Source organism: Euleptes europaea, chromosome 7 (assembly GCF_029931775.1).
Source record: "Euleptes europaea isolate rEulEur1 chromosome 7, rEulEur1.hap1, whole genome shotgun sequence".
Lineage (NCBI taxonomy): Eukaryota > Metazoa > Chordata > Lepidosauria > Squamata > Sphaerodactylidae > Euleptes > Euleptes europaea.
Window position 1 is genome coordinate 34,056,439 of NC_079318.1, and position 19,027 is coordinate 34,075,465.

The 19,027-nt window shown below is 44.7% G+C and overlaps 1 protein-coding gene across 2 annotated transcripts in view; it reads right to left on the reverse strand.

Moving 5' to 3' along the window:
- Positions 1-7,401: 7,401 nt before the first annotated feature.
- Positions 7,402-19,027, reverse strand: part of HEATR5B (HEAT repeat containing 5B) — a 61,455-nt gene continuing 49,829 nt past the window's right edge. For both annotated transcript variants that reach the window (XM_056852567.1, XM_056852566.1), the window contains 5 exons: positions 17,071-17,340; positions 15,699-15,923; positions 14,039-14,190; positions 10,137-10,350; positions 7,402-7,709 (listed from right to left, as the gene is read on the reverse strand). In XM_056852567.1, the coding sequence (XP_056708545.1) occupies positions 7,405-7,709; positions 10,137-10,350; positions 14,039-14,190; positions 15,699-15,923; positions 17,071-17,340 (1,166 nt within the window). In that variant the 3' untranslated portion in view covers positions 7,402-7,404. The remainder of the gene's footprint in view (positions 7,710-10,136; positions 10,351-14,038; positions 14,191-15,698; positions 15,924-17,070; positions 17,341-19,027) is intronic.

Genomic DNA, 19,027 nt, shown 5'->3' on the forward strand with positions numbered 1-19,027 from the left:
AACAGGTCTGTTGTCTGTGCCACTGTGTATTTCATTTTCTTTGTGTTGTACTATTATCTGGCTATTAGTGCATTGTTTTCTACTTTCATAAATCCATGTTCTGCATTGCTTGACATATTACTGATACCTTTTGCACTGTTTCTAAATTTGTAATCCTAGTTCTATTACACTGCTTAGTAGATCTCTCTTGCTATTTGATTGTGTTGCTTTAGACGGTGTAATCCACCTTGAGTTTTAGTGAAAAAGACAAACTATAAGTAAATACATAAATATACTGAAAAATTCATCTTCATCATTCAGGGCTAGTGTTTGGGTAAGCTCAATTGCTGATTTGTAAAAAATGGTTTAGGTGGCTTTAAATCTGTGGTGAGCACTTTTTCTAGAGAGATACCTAATAATTCAAATTTTAAAAGGTACTTTTTTAGCATTTAAGGAGGTAGATAAAAGGATCCATTTAATATATTGTCTTCTTTTGAGATCCCATTTCTACTACCGTATATACTTGCGTATAAGCCGAGTTTTTCAGCCCAAAAAAAGGGCTGAAAAAGCCGGCCTCGGCTTATACGCGGGTCAATACGGTAGAGGAGGGAGGGGGGAACTTACCACCGCCATCTTTTCCAGGCCGGGAGCGGCCTCCAGAGCCCCCTGCGGCCGCAGGGAGGGCGCTCCGCTGCCCCCGCCGCCTTCTCCCGGCCGGGAGAGGCCCCTAGAGGCCCTCTGCGGCCGCAGGGAGGGCGCTCCGCCGCCCCCGCTGCCTTCTCCCGGCCGGGAGAGGCCTCTAAAGGCCCTCTGCGGCCGCGGGGAGGGCGCTCCGCCCCCCCGCCGCCTTCTCCCAACCGGGAGAGGCCTCTAAAGGCCCTCTGCGGCCGCGGGGAGGGCGCTCCGCCGCCCCCGCCGCCTTCTCACGGCTGGGAGAGGCCTCTAGAGGCCCTCTGCGGCTGCGGGGAGGGCGCTCCGCCGCCCCCGCCGCCTTCTCCCGGCCGGGAGAGGCCTCTAGAGGCCCTCTGCGGCCGCGGGGAGGGCGCTCCGCCGCCCCCGCCGCCTTCTCCCGGCCGGGAGCGGCCTTCAGAGGCCTGCTGCGGCCGGGGGGAGGGCGCTCCGCCGCCCCCGCCGGATCCGCCGCTTCCCGCCGCCAGGAGCCCAGAAGGTAAGTCTTGGGGGGGGGAGGGGTTATAAGCCGACCCTCGGCTTATACGCGGGTGCCTAATTTTCCCCCATTTTTTGGGAGAAATTAGGCACCTCGGCTTATACGCGGGTCGGCTTATACACGGGTATATACGGTACCTCAGTAGCACAAGGCATAACCTACTACAGCTGTATGCTTGAAAAGTTACTAATTTAGTTCTCTGTAGCACAGTTAAATATGTAAGGCCTACTGCAACCGAAACCACTTTTTCAAGCTGTGCAAACAATTCCAGCTTACTATCAAGATTCCAGGTCTTTTGCGCTCTGCAATCAAGGCACCGCATGCTGCAGAATGAAAGGGTCGGTTGTGTAGAGCATGACTATTATTTTGATATGCTATATGCCAATTGTGGCAAAACTGAAGTTTGACATACTGATGGCTAGAGGCTCCGATGATCTTGCAGAGTTGGGTGAAAGACCAGTCTGATCAGTTTGGAATTATAATTTGTATTTTTCATTCCCGCCCTGAGAGTGTCATTCAGTAAACCCTTGTTCTTGGGAACAATGCACCTACATTTACAGCCTCCTTGTGTGGAGTCGGAGTGCCAGAAACCCTTAGGGCTAAATTAGACCTTATAACAGCAGGCCCATTTGTTGAAACCTCTGTCTGCCTCAATCAGTACCAGGAGGGCCAAATCTTTACACCAAAAGAGGAGCTGAACTTAAACACATTAAGGGGAGCTGCAGTCACTTCTGGGCATGGAACTAGGGCTGTCAGTGGCCCTGGAGAAAAATGCACTTCCTTTTTAATAAGACTTAATGTATGGAAGTGTGCAGCCGAAGCTTTTCACGGTGGCCCATGTCAAAAGGACGCGGCAAATTTTCCTCCAGGACTGTTGGCAACCCTACTCACAGATGCTTGACTCCGCAACTTCTAACTCTAGACAAAGGATCACCTGGCAAGCCAGCCTTCTACACACTTATATGTTCTCTTTGTATGTAAGTTGCACACGGAGGTGGTCGTTGTTAAACTGAGGGCCAAACTTGACGGCTTCCTCATGGCGGCTGCAGTCGTGCCACTACCGATTAAAAATGCGGCCAAGGGCCTGATCACTTGGACCCTCCTGCCCACCCCACGCCTTTTAAAGTACCAACACAGCCACTGGGGCTGGGACTTTAAGGTGCTTGTGAATCTGGAACGTCCCAATGACTTGAAAAGGTCACGTCTAAGAGATTAAGGGCAGCTGATGCAGACCTACGCCCATCTCTGTCATGAGCCGCACTCCTGACAATAAATTCCTCTGCCATGAGGAACTGCTACAGCTTCCACCTGTGAGTACCTGTCTGCTATGTGAATTCTTTGATAAGGCTGGATGGAGTTTTATGTACATAATAAAGTTTTACAGCCTGGTTTCATAGCAGCACTCCACATATCAGTCTGTTCTTTCTTCTTTGTTTCTACTGCTGAGAACAAATTTGTCATAAAAGATTTCCAACATATTTAAAGGTGAAAATCAACTATACTGGCTAAAAAAACACCACCACTCATTTTAAATTTTTGAGGATTTAGAAATCATTTAGCATTGTTATTCAAGTTCCCGTTTTTTTTTTAATCATAACCTTGCTCAGCCAGTTTTTGCTGTAAGATCATTTGATAATTCCCACTCCATTGCTGAAAACAACCCAGGCTTTTGTGACAACCAAACAGCCCTGCCCTGCAGAAAAATCCATAACTTACAGGGTTTGTGTTGCGTAATTTATGAAGCCTGCAGACAGCACTCAACCAGTAGCATGCAAAAGGTCCGTCTAAGATTAGATGAAAATGCGAAACACCCAGACAACAAAAACCTCACTGTTGGCACCAGAAAACCGTAGAGGCAGGCTGCTAAAGACTGTGCGACACTTTCAAATAAGGAAAGCAAAGTTCCCTTGGCAAACAGCAGATCCTGCTGATCAGTGAAGCTGCCTCAGTGGCTGGAGTCTTTTTTTTTTAATGCCTTGTAGGACCTACTTAACTGGTACAGTAGGTCCTTTCCTGTTTACGGTTTGATGGTGTATGCCGTGCTTGTGTGTAGTAATGGAGCACGACACTCAAAAGCACCTGCTCTATCAACTTCGGTAACAACTTAAGGTAAAGGTCCCCTGTGCAAACACCGGGTCATTCCTGACCCATAGGGTGATGTCACATCCCGACGTTTACTAGGCAGACTTTGTTTGCGGGGTGGTTTGCCAGTGTCTTCCCTAGTTGTCTTCCCTTTACCCCCAGCAAGCTGGGTCCTCATTTTACCAACCTCGGAAGGACGGAAGGCTGAGTCAACCTTGAGCCGGCTACCTGAAACCGACTTCCGTCGGGATCGAACTCAGGTCGTGAGCAGAGCTTGGACTGCAGTACTGCAGCTTACCGCTCTGCGCCACGGGGCTCTTTTTAACAGCTTGGTTGTTATTAAATGTGACACCTGTCTTCTAGCTCTTTTAAAGAATCAAATAATGTAAAAGGAAAAATAAAAAGGCCCCGTTCTGCATCTTGTAGATCTTGGCCAGTAGTTCTCATCAATGCTTTCTTGTTTAAGGGAGTACTCCTATATAAGGTTGTGCTGATTTCCACCAATTCCCCCCTCCCTCTGCAATCTCCAATAGGCTGTTCTTGAGGGTCCACTCCCTCTTCCTCTGGCTGAAGGGGGCACACCTCCCACACGCCAGCTATATTCTTCAGATAGCCTTCTCCTTGTGGGGCCCCCTCCTGTTCATCCATGGGCTTTCTCTGTGATAGGTCCTGTCTTCTAGAACAACTTACCCGAAAGGGTGCCAATAGCACCTTCCCTCAGTGCACTCAGGAAGACGTGTAGAGGCTGAACTGTTTGGGAAGTGTTGGCTGTGTTTTAACCTGAGTGCTGTTTCCAATTTATTTAATTTAAAACATTTATTAGCCGCCTTTCTCTCTTGCAGAACTCAAGGAGAGGCCTACCATATGAATAAAACAGTATTAAAAACACAATAAAAACACTATTATAAAACCCATAAAAGTCACCATTTAAAAACTCCAATATGGATTGCCAATGATAAAGTCTAAATCAAAATGTATAAATAAAACCATTTTCAGCTGCCTCCTGAAGATCGACAATGAGAGGGCCAGGCACACCTCCCCGGGGAGGCTGCTCCATAATTGTGGGGCTGCCACAGAAAAGGTCCTCTCTTGTGTACCCACCAAAAGAGTATCTTTAATTGATGAGACAATTCCCCTCAATCTTAATTCCCAGGCTGATCGTATGGGAGAAGATGCTCCTTCAGATACCCCAGTCCCAAGCCATGTAGGGCTTTAAAGGGCAAAACCAACACCTTGAAGTAGCCTTGGGAGTGAATCAGTAGCCAGTGTAATTGCTGTAGTATTGGGCTCACATGGTCCCGACAGACAACCCCAACCAGCAGTCGAGCCGCAGCATTCTGCACCCTCTTCAAGGGTAGCCCCGAGTACAGCGAATTGCAATAGTCGAGTCTATATGCAACTAAGGCATGGGTCACTGTGGCTAGGTCTGACACAAGAACAGATGTAGTTCACACGCCATCTGGAGCTGGGCAAACACACTCCGAGCCACAGCAGCTACCTGGTTTTCTAAAGTGACTGCTGCGTCAAGCAGCATTCCCAAGCTGTGAACCAGGCTTTTCAAGGGGAGATTAACCCATCCAAGACAGACAGATCTGAAGTCCCTTTCTACTAACCCAGAGGACCTCTGTCTTGTCAGGATTAAGTTTCAGCTTGTTCACCCTCATCCTTAAGAAGAGTTGGTTTTTATATGCCGACTTTCTCTACCACTTAAGGGAGTCTCAAACCGGCTTACAATCACCTTCCTTTCCCTCAACAGACACCCTGTGAGGTCGGTGAAGCTGAGAGAATGTGACTTGCTGAAGGTCACCCAGCTGGCTTCGTGTGTAGGAGTGGGGAAATGAATCCGGTTCACCAGATTAGCCTCCGCTGCTCATGTGGAGGAGTGGGGAATCAAACCCGGTTCTCCAAATCATACTCCACCTCTCCAAACCATCGCTCTTAACCACACCACCATGCTGGCTCCCTTAACACTTTTTGTTGCTTTCTGCAAACTGCCTTGAGTCTAAGGAGATAAGGTGGTATATGAATATTTTAAATAAATGAATACAGGAACTCTGGACATGGTCAGAAACCTTTGTCCTTTGGGACGGAGAGCAGAATCCTATTTAAATGTATAATTTAAGTGAAACTGAAGGCAGCTTTTAACAAATTAAGTGAAACTGAAGGCAGCTTTTAACAAATTAAACATTGTCTTGATACTTTTCTTGCATCAAAAGCAAAGAGCAAAATTCTCTTTAAATAAGCTGAACAGGAAAAGTAACTGAAAATTTCATCCCGCCTTAGGAGGCGCTCAAAAAAAACCCCAAGGGCCCTCTGAGGTTAAGCCTTGCGGAGCCCTCTATAAAGGATTTATACAAATCCAATGGAGGCTAGATCAATGACAAGTTAGCTAATCTGAACCACTCTATCCAGATGGTGGGGACTTGCCATGTACTGTTGCCGTTATGTGCAGGTTGTGAGCTTGACATATTTACTTGGCTGCCTGTTCTTGGAAACAGAATGCTAGACTAGCTTGGCATCTGGTCTGCTCAAGCAGGGAAGTGCTTACATTAGTATTCCCAATTTGCCTCAAGTACTTCTTTCATAAGAAAGGCCATGCTGAATCAAACCAAGGTCCATCAAGTCCAGCAGTCTGTTCACACAGCAGCCAACCAGGTGCCTCTAGGAAACCCACAAACAAGACAACTGCAGCAGCACCATCCTGCCTGTGTTCCACAGCACCTAATATAATAGGCATGCTCCTTTGATACTAGAGAGAATAGGTGTGCATCAACACTAGTATTTTACTAATTTACCTTTCCCTTAAGGCAATTTGACTGCAGGTTGGGTTTGTTTTTTTGGTAGCCCAGTACATTACACAGGCCACAAGGAACAACATAGCCTATTGTTATTCTTTTTTTATATCCTGAACAAACAGGTTGGCTAAGCTGTAACGTGTTAGAATGGCTCTATACGCTGATAAATGAACATTGTCATAGAGCATTTGCAGAAGCTGAATATTTGTGGCAGGTAGGGGAGATAGGGTGGAAAATTTCCCTGTAATGTGAGGGATCCATAAAGTGAGCTACTGTAGAAGTCATACAGAGGTGTTATAAAAGAGCTGCCATGGAGAGACTGCCTTTGTCATATTGTGCAGTCATTCTCCAGAAACCATTTTAGATGTGCAAGCAGAAAGGGTAAACAGCTCTTTATATGACAACATGCTAGCCTGCAACTGAAAAGACAGTCCCTTATCCCAGGCTATGTTTCCCCCCTTTGCTGGCCATTTCATGTATGGTGGCTTTGCCTCCCAAAACCTGAAGTCATAATATATTTATTAATAGGTTCCACAACGACGGGTGTGTGCATGTGTGAGAATCTAATCAACGATGTGCGTATTTTCCCCTCCCACCTTTGCAGCCTGCTACTCCTGAGAGTTAGGGGACTCTCAAAAACAGTGTGGAATACTGCAGTGGGGACGGGCTGCAGATCAAGAAGGTATTAGCAGAAACCACCCCTTCCTTCTTGTGCAAAGCTATTATGTGAATGCAGCAAGAGCTTCTATGAGGGAAGGAGTGGTGGCATGGCACTGCATTCCACTCTGTTCCTAAGAGTCCCTTGAGCAGGAGCATTGGGAGGGGCAGAGGGAAGGTGACAGGCACTTCATAAACTCATTCTGTTCATGGTTCTTGGGCTCCAAAACTCTTTAGTGTTTTGACTTCAGACTATCCTGCAGAATTTACCCTTAAGCACACTGATCCAGATTGAGAAAAACAATTAACAGGTTTGATAACATATCCAATTTCCCCTTTAAATGAAAACATGCATTAGTTCACCAGAAGTTTCCTGTGTTAAGTGACAATGGAACTGCTTTTCTCTCTTCTGTATCAACTGCATGAATGTATGTGCTTTGTATAAATTTATGACCCACCCTGAACATTTGACATACAAAATGCCACAGAAAGCATTTAATTACAGGAGATAGTTTAACACAAGACTCAGATACATCATCAAATCAAACATATTCCATTTCATTAAAATCTATGTACATACAGGTAATGCAACATCCTTTATAATGCACAGATTTCATACCACAAACCTAAGAACATATGGGCTAGTGGTCAGCCTCTGGCAAACACTAACAGAAAGAGAAAAAGGGAGAGATGGATTTTATGATTGATTCCGATTGGACCAACTCAGAAAAAGCTAGTTTTGAGTTTAATGGTCGGAGTGGAATGTACTGTGGGTGGCGGTTGCCTGGCAGCTGCCTTGGCTTTGCTCGCCTGACTCGCTCGAACTGCAGTTTCCAGCCGCGTTTTCAATTCAGGGGCTGCTCCCATCACGGTCTTGAAGGCATGAGGGTACAGGGGCCCGATGCGTGTCAGGTCCTGGAGGGCAAACTCGTGGAGCTCTTTCGATACCGCGGACGCCGAGGGGAAAGCGTTTTCGTTCAGCAAGTACGAAATGAGAGTGGGAACAAGCAGGGCGAGCAGCTGGACTCCTGGAATCAACAGAAACAAAGATTTAAAAAATCAATATTTGGGACTTTAATGCGGGGCTGCGGGGCGATTTCTGCTAGAAAAGAGTCACTTTGCCTATTGCTAATCTGAAAGACCCAATAGCAGAACTATTTTTAGGATCTGCTCACAACTCCACACTGAGTTCAGTTCTAGCACAGCTGAACATTTCCTAAGGTACTGTTACCATGGGGATAGATATAGCATAAAACTGCATTTAGAAATATGTAACCAGTAGAGGAGAAGGTTACACCTTTTAGATATCCTGCCAATAGCTAGGATAATTAGTTTCGCAGATCACAAAGCATTTAACCTGCAATTATCACAATTTGTTAGCTACAAGACATATGTCCTGTTCAGAATCTCTCACATGAGTGTAGTTTTAGCGGAAGAATCAGCAGTGTGCAAAAGAAAGATGCACCTTAGCTTTCTACACTGAAATTAACGACCCTTGAGAATGGGAGAGCGCCATGCACGCAACAAATTACAAGATTAGAATGATAATCTGCATATGTATTTCAGACAACTGATTTCTATGGAAACATACTGTTTTGAAATTGTTACATGTCCTATGGCAGAGAATTCTGAAGTCTCGATACTTGGGGTACAGTTTCTTTCTGGATTAAAACTGGAGGCATATTTCACTCTTACACTCAAAAAGGCATACCACATTTTCTCAATTAGTTCCCAGAAGGATGTGTAAAACATCCTCCTTGGACTGCAGTTAATATTGCCTCCTGGCTCGCCTTCTTGCCCATTTTGTCAGCAATGGAACAGCTGTAGTTAAGGAATCTCCGTGAAGCCTTTACTCTCCTTTGGGATGATGTCACAGACCACATATTAGGAAATATTTGGGGAAGAAAAAATAGCGCAGGGAATCGTCCTTGCACAGTGGTCGGCAAACCGCGGCTCCTGAGCCGCATGCGGCTCTTTGGCCCATTGAGTGCGGCTCCCCGCCTCCCCACCCCCCGGTCCGTCGGCTGATGCGGCTCCTCCGCATCTCCGCGCCCAGCCAGGCAGAGGCGTCGCGCTCCCGCCGGGCTCCAGCGCGCCCCAGGCAGGAGCAGCCAGCAGGAGAGCGGGAGGCACCCCCTCCCCCGGCCTCCCCTCCTCTCCCTCTCTCTCTCTCCGGCAGGGAGGGATCAGAGGCGGTGGGAAGAGGCGGCAGCCGGCCGTTCAGGCTGCTGCTGCAAGGGGGGGGGGAGAGGCAGGCTCCGTCTCGCACTGGGCCGTCTTGAGGCTGGCGGGGCTCCGCCTGCCCAGCTGTTAGGCGGGGTGTGCCAGGCTGTTTCCCTGCCCTGCCTCCTGCTTCGCCGGCTGCTCCACTGGGAGCCCGCCCCCCTCCCTCAGCTCCCCTTGTTGACTGCGAGGGGTGGAAGAGTTGGAGTCGTCGGTTTGTCATCCCGCGTCGGCCGGTAAGTCTGCCGACTCGGGACAAAGTCCTCATCCCTGGCTGAGCGTGGGTGGATGTTTGGATGACTGGGGGGGGGGGGGAGAGATAGCGGAGCCGGCTTCTTGGGAGGGGCCGTGGCTTGGGGGTCGGCGCGGACAGGCGAGACCTTCCCCCTGCCAGTGAATGGGAGGTTTTGCCTTGGATTTGCCACTCAGATGCACATTTTCCCCATCCAGATTCTCAAAACTCTGCATGGGGGTTATTGGCCATTTATGAATGGGAGGTTTTGCCTTGGATTTGCCACTTCGATGCACAACTCAACAATAAGCCCCCCTGTAGAGTTTTGAGAATGCAAATGGGGAAAATGTACAGCGTTTGTCAGTCATTGTCATGATTTAATTTTATGGATACCTTACTTACTTTTTTCCCTCCTCAGAGGCCATGTCTACCCACTGGCTTTCTTGTTGGTAGACCTGGACTCCGAGGAGAGGAAAAAGTCCCCCTTCAGAGGCCAGGTCTACCAATTGGCTTCTATGGGCCTCCGGAGGCCAGGTCTACTGCCAAGAAAGCCAATGGGTAGACCTGGCCTCCCAATGGGACTCAGCCGGAGGCCAGGTCTACCAATAGGCTTTTATGGTGGTAGACCAGGCCTCCAGACGAGGACTCTGGATGGGGAGGGGGAAATGGCAGGGACTTACAATTTAATTTTTATCAATAAATAAGATCACTATTAAGTATGATATCAAGTTTTATTCAGTGTACCTATAGTTTAATTAAGACAAAACTTTAATTAAAGTTTATTAAGTTAATAAACAGTGTACCTACTTATATAGTTTAAGTTTAAGAAATTTGGCTCTCAAAAGAAAATCTCAATCGTTGTACTGTTGATATTTGGCTCTTTTGACTAATGAGTTTGCCAACCTCTGTCCTAGCGTAAGAAAGAGTTGTCAATGCAAGGCCCTGGTGGATCCTAGTACATAATTTGAGAATTGGTGTTTTAGTGAAGCAATGTACTTACTATTTTGTTCATCACCAAGAGCGACCAAAGTTTCGAGAACTTTAATTCCTTCCTGGACCGCTAAAAGCTCTGTTTTGTTGTTTGGTCGGTTTTTTTCCACCCCTTTCAGTTTCTCAACCAAGATTGGTGCCAGTGAATGGATGTATGGGGTTGAGAGAGCACGATTAGTGTGTTGGAATACAGAAAGTAGAAGCTGGTAGCACTTGGCTTGAACCTAATCAAAACATACAACATTGATGCATTAGTTTAAGATTTGCAATGCAACTATCAGGCCATTTGGTAAATAAAGACTGAACAATTATTCATTAAAGAGGAGACAAAGCAACTCAAACTGACCCCTCTTTCTGCACCGTGTCTTGCAATGAGCAGAAAGCACTCAGCGCTGAAGGAATGTGCGCCTCAATACACCACCACTTCTGCAATGGATAGTGTGTTGCAAAAACTAAAAAAAAGGGCCAGGTCTAAGCCAATGTTACTCAGGACTAAATCAGAAAAAGAGGTATGACAGCAACAATAATACTTACTTCTAGAAATTTAATATTTTATCATCTACTGTGAATCTTGGATACAGTAGGATTGAAAATCCTATTAAATGAAGCAATTCCAATCTTCAGTCTCTATCTGCTTCACCTTAAGTGAAGCAACAACAGTCATAGTTGAAAGCCGTAGGGTTACTTAGGATGGGTGAACCATCACCTCACTAAAGCACATTTACTATGCTCCTATTTGAATTCACAGTTAGAACAGTTTTGTCAAGGCACCATATCTCCCTGTACCAACCAACAAAGCATCTCCCCTTCATCCCTTCTTGCAGAAATAAGAGAACTGGAACTGCTCCATCTTGGCTTTTGACACTGGCAGTCCATACTGTTGTGACAGAGAGGTACAAGATGCCCTGAGTTACACCCAAGAGACCCCAATCTCCGGTAAGAACATTCTTTCTCAGTGAATGGACTATCCAACTGCTTAAATTGCCAGCTGAGCAGAGACAAGTTTCCTGCATGGAGACAACCAGTTGCCCAACTGCCAGGAAGGGGCAAGATGGATGGCTATTGGAATGACCTGAATTGGGTCATGCGTTTTAGACGTGCAACTAAGCTGACTGGGGGGACAAGGGTGCAGAGTGATCCAACATGGGATTTCACTGCACAATAGGACGAAGAGAAACCAACCCTGCTGAGACAGGAAGGGTTGAAAGATTTGGATGCCCTGCCAAAAGCACTCAAGCCCAGGAATTGGGGGAGGGGAATGGCCTTGACCATGTTCCAGCAAGCTTGCCTCCATCCCAAGGAGTAGATCCCAAGGTAACCCCAGTGACTGTAAAGCTTAGATTAGCCTCATATGTTTTATTTCCTTTCTTAGTTCTGTCATAACTCTGTAGTGCTGTGATATACTTTTCCTATGCAATTGTGCTCTAGGGTCTAAAGTTGTGTTATAGTCAATAAAGATCTTGCGCTTTTAAGAGCTCTGATTGTGTTCAAAGAGTCACTCCTTCATGCCTGGCCAGTTCTTCCATTCACAGGCTAGCACCCCTGGCTAGGCTAGATTGTGAACAGGAGAAAGTGGGGCGGGAGCTAGAAATTCACACCACACACGTGCATGAATCCCCTATTGGCACCCCAAGCCACCGGTAGACAAGGAAAAGGGCAGACCTTGGGTGGTGGCAATGTCCCTGTTATATAGGGTTGCCAGTCCCTCTTTGCCACCAGTGGGAGGTTTTTGGGGCGGAGCCTGAGGGGGCCAGGGTTTGGGGAGGGACTTCAATGCCATAGAGTCCAACTGCCAAAGCAGACATTTTCTTCAGATGACCTCTATCAGCTGGAGATCAGTTGTAATAGCAGGAGATCGCCTGCCACCACCTGGAGGTTGGCAACCCTACTGTTATAGCCAGTGAGAAGGTGAGTGAGGCAAGTCTCCTCATGTGCACACATGCTCCCACCCACCCACCATGACACACACACTGTGGAATGACCTTCCTGAGAATATCAGGAAGGCATCTTTTAGAAGATGATGGCTTAAAATTCCCTCCTGAAGCCTGCTAATAAGACTGATATCAGCGCCCTTTCTGTCCGGGATCCTTTTGTTATCGATTATAGTATTATTATAGCTGAATGTTTTACCTTTTTGTTGTGAGCTGCTTTGAGTCCCTTGGGGAAGAAAAGCAGGCTACAAACCTTTCATAACTAAGTAAATAAATAAAATTTGTATTGATTTATACACTGCTTCACTGTATGAGTGAATTCAAACTACCTATTGCAACTGTTAACAACAGGAAGCAATGACGAGCAGTACAACCTGCCTCTAAAGAATGAATCGGGCAGATGGCACAGAGGACAAACACAGGTTCTAAGGCATGCCATCCCATGCTCACCGCATTCCAAAAGAATGGTTATGCCATTATCGCTCTTGTACGTTTTGCTGTGCAACAGCTATTAAGGAGACAGAATGATGGGTTCAATGGATTAGCCAGATAGAGCTTCGCTTACATTCCTGAACTCCTGAAATGGTCAAGTGTAAACACATTTGCGCTATGTCCATACTAGCCAGGTGTTGTACGCACATGGTAACAAATCTCTCTTCCACAAAACACTGAGTCAGGAGTCTCCCTGTTTCAGAAGCCACCTCCCACCAAGTGACTGAAGAAAGGGCTATCACACACTGCCACAATCTTCCCCTTTTCACTACTCAGGTTTGGTTCTAAACAAGCTAGGTAGTATTTGAACAAGTGTTCTCAGTCTCTCTCCACACCACCACACAGTTCAGGAGCTCAGAGCTAAAGAAGCCTGTCAGCTTTCCAGACTCTGCCCACTGCTTGCTGGCATTGGCTGACAGTTACCAAGTTACACAGTTTAACCCTGTATCCGTCACGGCATGATAACCTGATTCAATGTCCCAAGCCACCATGGGAAATCCTCCTTGGTTTAAACTTTTCAAAACTGATCACCTTAGAGCTTCTTATTTAACCAATATACCAAACCCAAAGCTTAGAGCAGGCTTTACGTCCCTACGGTTTCAAACAATGCCAACGGCTGAATTGTCCGGACGTTATTGCCGAATTCCAAAAGACCAACGTTTTTGCATCTGTGGAACATCTGCTCTGGAGGACTTATACCACTACTTATTTGAATGCCCTCTACATATGTGGAACCCAGGGCTAAATTTCTTGTTGGGTTGGTTTCTGGCCTAAACACTTGTCCTAGTGCCAAGAAACTAGTATTTTTGTTAAAAGATACCAATAGGTTTGTTTCTCATACGACTGCCCTGTATGCTCTGGCAGCAAAGAAAACAAGGGCCAATATGGCTGCTAAGGGAGCTGATCCTTCAAGTTGATTTTAATGGTCGCTAGGCCAATTGGGACACCACCACAATTTTTAGTTATTATTTTGTTGTTGTTTTTGTATGCATTGATTTTGCATAATTTTATTATGTATATTTATTATTAATCCAGAATTTTATTAACCTAATATTTCCTTTTATTATGTATCTGTGGTATCCTTGACATGTTTGTAATGGCCTATGGCTAAATGCAAATAAAACCATTCATTCATTCATCATGGGAAATCCACACACAGAAGGCAGCTTTGGGGCAGGAATCCCTTTGCTAAATCAGGATCCAAGGCATTTCCTGCCCAGTGAGCATAAAGCCAGCACTCCTCTTCTGGAGCAAGATGGTTATTTTCTGTTTATGAACACTGTACATGACATCAGCCAGTAATGAAGAAGAAGCCCAAAATAGCAGGTTTTGACAGTTTTCATTCCAGACATTCCAATTTTCATTCCAGACAGGGTAACGTAAGTTCTTAAGTGAACAAACTACCTTTTCAAGAAGTTCGGAGGGCAGAGTAATTACCGACGGAAAGTAACCTGGAAGGCAATACATTCCTCGCATATGAAAAACTCACCCAAGGATCGGATGAGTTCAGCGCAGTTTTGAATCTGCTCATGCAACCGTTCTGTAATGACTGCACGCCAATTATTTCTGTACTTGCAGACCAAAGGAAGAGTGCAATCGCTGTCAGCATGCTTACTTCGTCCAAAATAGGCTTTGAGGCCTCTGAAAAAATCCAAAGAAAACAGGCTGAGAGCTTATACTGAAAAGCGTTGAAATTGGTTTTCTAGGCAAACACAGCTGAGCTATTTTTGGGTAGGAGGATACTAAAGATGGACAGACATACACACACAACTCCCCCCCCTCAAAAATGATACAATATTTTGTTGCACAGCCCTAGTCAAGGATATTTTTCCAATTGGAAGATGGTATGGAAATGGCTTACATTAGGCATAAGTATCTTGATAAGGCTGTGGAAAACTCACTTCACATTTATTAATTTATATGAGTTGCTGAAAATCATACACCACATTAATGTAATACATATTTAATTCTCTTTGATTTTGGTCAAATTAGTTCTTTGCAAAACAAACAGCTCAACCTCAGCATGCATAGGAATACAGTTAGCATATATGGAAAAGTGCAAACTCTCAGCTCAACCAGATCAGAGTTTTTAAAGCACTGAGGAGGCAGCAACATTACACCAAAGAAAATCTGGATACTTTGGTATGTAATTTAATTCGTTACTGGTGAAGTTGTAGAGGTTCTGAACCAGTGCCTTACTCCTGGGGTTAAATGGTAACAGTGAACAAGTTGAAACTAAATCTTGGCATGAAGTCATGAAGAACACTGTGCTTCCCATTTGGGGGGGGTGTCCAGCTGACACTCCCTGGCTCAGTTAAGACCTGTGGAGGTATTCTGGAGAAACTCTAGTTGGTACGGAACACTGCAGCCTGGCTACTAAGTGGAACATGCATTCTGCAGACACTCCATTGGTTACTGACTATCAGGTTCAGTTCAGGATTTGGGTTATCACCTACAAAGCTGTTAAAGATCCACATACCTGTAGGACCACCTCTCCTGCTATGCCCTGCTACAACAGCTTTGCTTATTTGAACAAAGCCTTCTGAAGGTGCCACCCTGCAAGTTGGTAAAATCAGCAACTACTCGTTCATGTACATTCTTTGTGATGGCTTCCACGTTGTGGAAGAGCCTGCCTGAAGCTATGAGGAAGTCCCCCCACACACACATACACACACTTCTGCCATTTCGCCAAATGTGCGAAACAGAAATGTTCAGGAGGGCATTTTCCAGGGATGACAAGTGTAGTATAATGGAATAGGACAGGCAGTCATTTTATAAGGGATAATATTGTACTCTATTGTAATATTTATTCTATGTCACCTCCCTTTTTTACTGCAATGTCCTCTACCTTTGTAACACCCTTTCTTCATTATGGTATGTCACACCTTTGGCAGGTTTTTTTTGTTTGCACTGTTTTCTAGGTCTGTAATCTTAGCCCTTCTGCATTGTTTATTAGAGGTCTTTCGATCGCTTTTCCTATTTTGTAATCTGCCTTGAGTCTCAGTGAGAAAGGTGGGCTATGCATGAAGATATGGTGATTAACAATGACAACAACCCACATTACTGTAAGCACATGAAATTGTTCTCCATCAACAAACCATTAATTCAGCTTACTTTTTAACTAGCTCCAATAATTGCAAGCAAATTACCTGGCTGAGAGTATTCCAAGATGGAAGCCAAGGTGCTACGGATAAGGTTCGTCCACTGCTTGTGAATGTCTTCATTCATGGCCATCGGAAGTATTACGATGTTTTTCAGACCTTGAAGTGCTGCAGTGACTGGTGGTGGGACCTGATTTCCCATTGCGTTTACAGCAGTGTCTTTCAACACTTGTGTTATCAGAAATAGGACCGTGGGTAATATTGTCATGGATCCTGAAACGTAAAATACTTAATGGCAATTAACTGAAACAGCAGAGCGGCAGACAATGATCCATAGATCTGTTGGGGGATGGGGGGCTCTAGGGCATACACTGGACACTATATGAGCAGGGGTTATCCTGTTCTCTTCTGTTGGATAATTCTTATTGCTATGTATGCAGTATTACCTAACTCATTGAAGAGAACAGCATGACTCTTGAAAGTACAGTGTTCCAATGCATATCAGACCCATCTGATCATATTGTTTTCTTTCATGATTTAAAAAAAGGTAATTATGTGATTTTTCAAAACTGTCGTCTTCCTAGATCCTGGGATGCCACCATGAAATACAAGAGTGTCTCAAAATCTCTTTCCTTTAGCACATTAAAATAGTTTACATATACTGCTGTACAAATTATCCTTACAGTAGCCTTGGATAAAAACCTATTCTCACAGTCCATAAAAAGCCAAAAGTCTTTCCCTGAAGGGCAAATAACTGCTGTAGATCACAGGTCTGTTAACCGATATAATTCTGTGCAAATTATGAGCATTGACCATTGAAGCAAATCTGGAGTTTTTCAAGACATTCTCTGGATAATGATGTGAAGGGGATAAACACTGAGGGAATGGAAATTGTCTGCTAGCAAGAAGTTGTTAAGATGGAAGGGGAGGAGAGAGAATAAACCTCAGACTGTCAGAAAGAAGACATTACAGTACCAAGTATCAAGCCACACATGAAAGAGGCATGAAAGAGGATGCAGAACAAAAGGCAGACTGGTGAGGCGTGGCAGTGGCTGATATTATTCTTCTGGGAGTAAGAAGCACAACAGCCTAAAGGTGGGCTACGCCACTTTGGAAAGGGGTCAACCACCACAAGCTTGCCCAAACCTCTCAGAGTAGAACAAAGAGATAGGGTAGGAATCTAGGAAATAGTTCATACTAGTTTTCAAATAGATGTTATGGATTCCTATGAACGCTCTTTATCAGAAGGGGCTGGGACTGTTCTGGCAATTTTCTGTGGATTGTCAGCACTATCTTCCCAAACATACTTCTTTTTTTGGGTGGCCTGATTTCTATACTGAATGTTTTCACTTCGTTGTTCAACATTTATTTGCTGCAAAATGCACAAATGGGCACATCTTAAGGAAGATATTTGCATTACCAGCTGGAGAGCATAGAGTGGGCAGGTCAGACAGAATGGCCACAGTGGCAGCCACAAGACGAGCACTTTCTTCTGGGAGTTGGGTTCTGCTTGAGATATGAGTTGGAGAATCTGACATTTTTGTGCTTAGATGGGGCATATGTCGCACAAGGATAAACATTAGCAGTTCCATGGCAGCAAACACGAGGGATTTTCCGGGCACAAGACCCCCACTTTCTCCTCCTTCGCCCAAGATAGTGTTGGCATCTTTATCCTTTATATCTTCTTCATCTGAACAAAGAAACATTGGATAAAATAAAATAATTTTAAAATATGAAAAATCTACTATAAGACAGACACAATACAAAGAGGCTACAAAAACATGTAACATAAAACTATGAAGTGTACCTAATTGTTACACAGTATTCAAAACATAATTCAATGGCTCTAGTTTGCATTTTTTCATTTTTATAAAGTATATAAAAGATAGAATAAGAAGTCACAGAATGCTTATGTTATTAGCCAAGTGAGGTATATTAGAGCAAACTATTAAAATATTTCCTTTCACATTTCTAGGAAATACAAGATCGGTGTTCATCCTCCCCCTATCAAGCCAATTCCATCAATGCATATTAAATTAGTCTATTTAAACTGCATTCAGACAACACATGTGATCACGACTGAGGGGGGAAAGTACACAAACCCAGCGTTTCGCCAGACTTGCACTAACTTCAATTAGAACAGCCATCCCCACTGTGAAGAACCCAGGCAAGCAGTTCGCAACCTCTTCCCCTCCCCAGGTAGGATTCTAAACCAGGATTTAATCTAGGTTTAGAATCCTGGTCAGTGGGTAGAAAAGTAGCTCCAATTAACCCACATTCTTGCACCTGTATGTCATGTCATCTATGTATGTCATGGATAAATGTGATTAGCATCTCAATTGTTTCTTGGTGCGGAAAGGGAAGGATGGAGGACAAAATAGAGGGAGAAGAACTGTTTCCTTTAACAGCAAATGCGTGACATCTGAACACGATCTTAGAGAACATTAGAAGTGTGATTTGGACTTTTCCGTTTGAAAGTAAATAATAAGCATAGATTCTTAAACTGCAGCCTAGGTACTACTATTGGTTGGAAGTGCTCTTTCAGGTGATTCAACCATAGAGGTTGAAATGCACAGTTTCTTTGATGTTTTCAAAACACACACACCCCTGAAGAAGAAAATCAACTGTCAAGTGCTGAAGAGTCAAACACATGGCTGGACAAATCTTCCAAGCATGGGAATCTCAAAGAAACTACTGTTTCTTCAGCACTGCTGTCCTGAATGACTATCCTCAGAACCTACTCTAAATTTACAACACCTACTTACTAATATGTGACGTGCCCATTTCTCTTCATCCTACATTTTTCTCTGTCTCTCTCTAGTGGAATATACAGCACACATGCTTGCACCTGTACGTCATGTCATCTATGTATGTCATGGATAAATGTGATTAGCGTCTCAATTGTTTCTTGGTGCACAAAGGGAGGGACGGAGGACAAAATAGACGGAGAAGCATTGTTTCCCTTAACAGCAAATGTGTGACATCTGAACACAATCTTAGAGTACATTAGAATTATGATTTGGCCTTTTCCGTTTGAAAGGAAATAATAAGCATAGATTCTTAAACTAGCCTGTGTACTACTATTGGTTGGAAGTGCTCTTTCAGGTGATGCAACCATAGAGGAAAATGCTTGAAATGCACAGGTTTCTTTGATATTTTCAAAACCCACACACCCCTGAAGAAGCAAATCCAACTGTCAAGTGCTGAAGAGTCAAACATATGGCTAGACAAATCTTCTAGGCTTGGAAATCTCAAAGAAACTGTTTCTTCAGCACTGCTGTCTTGAATGGCTATCCTCAGAGCCTACTCTAAATTTACAACAACACCTACCTACTAACCTGAAACGTGCCCGTTTCTCTTCCTCCTACATTTCCTCT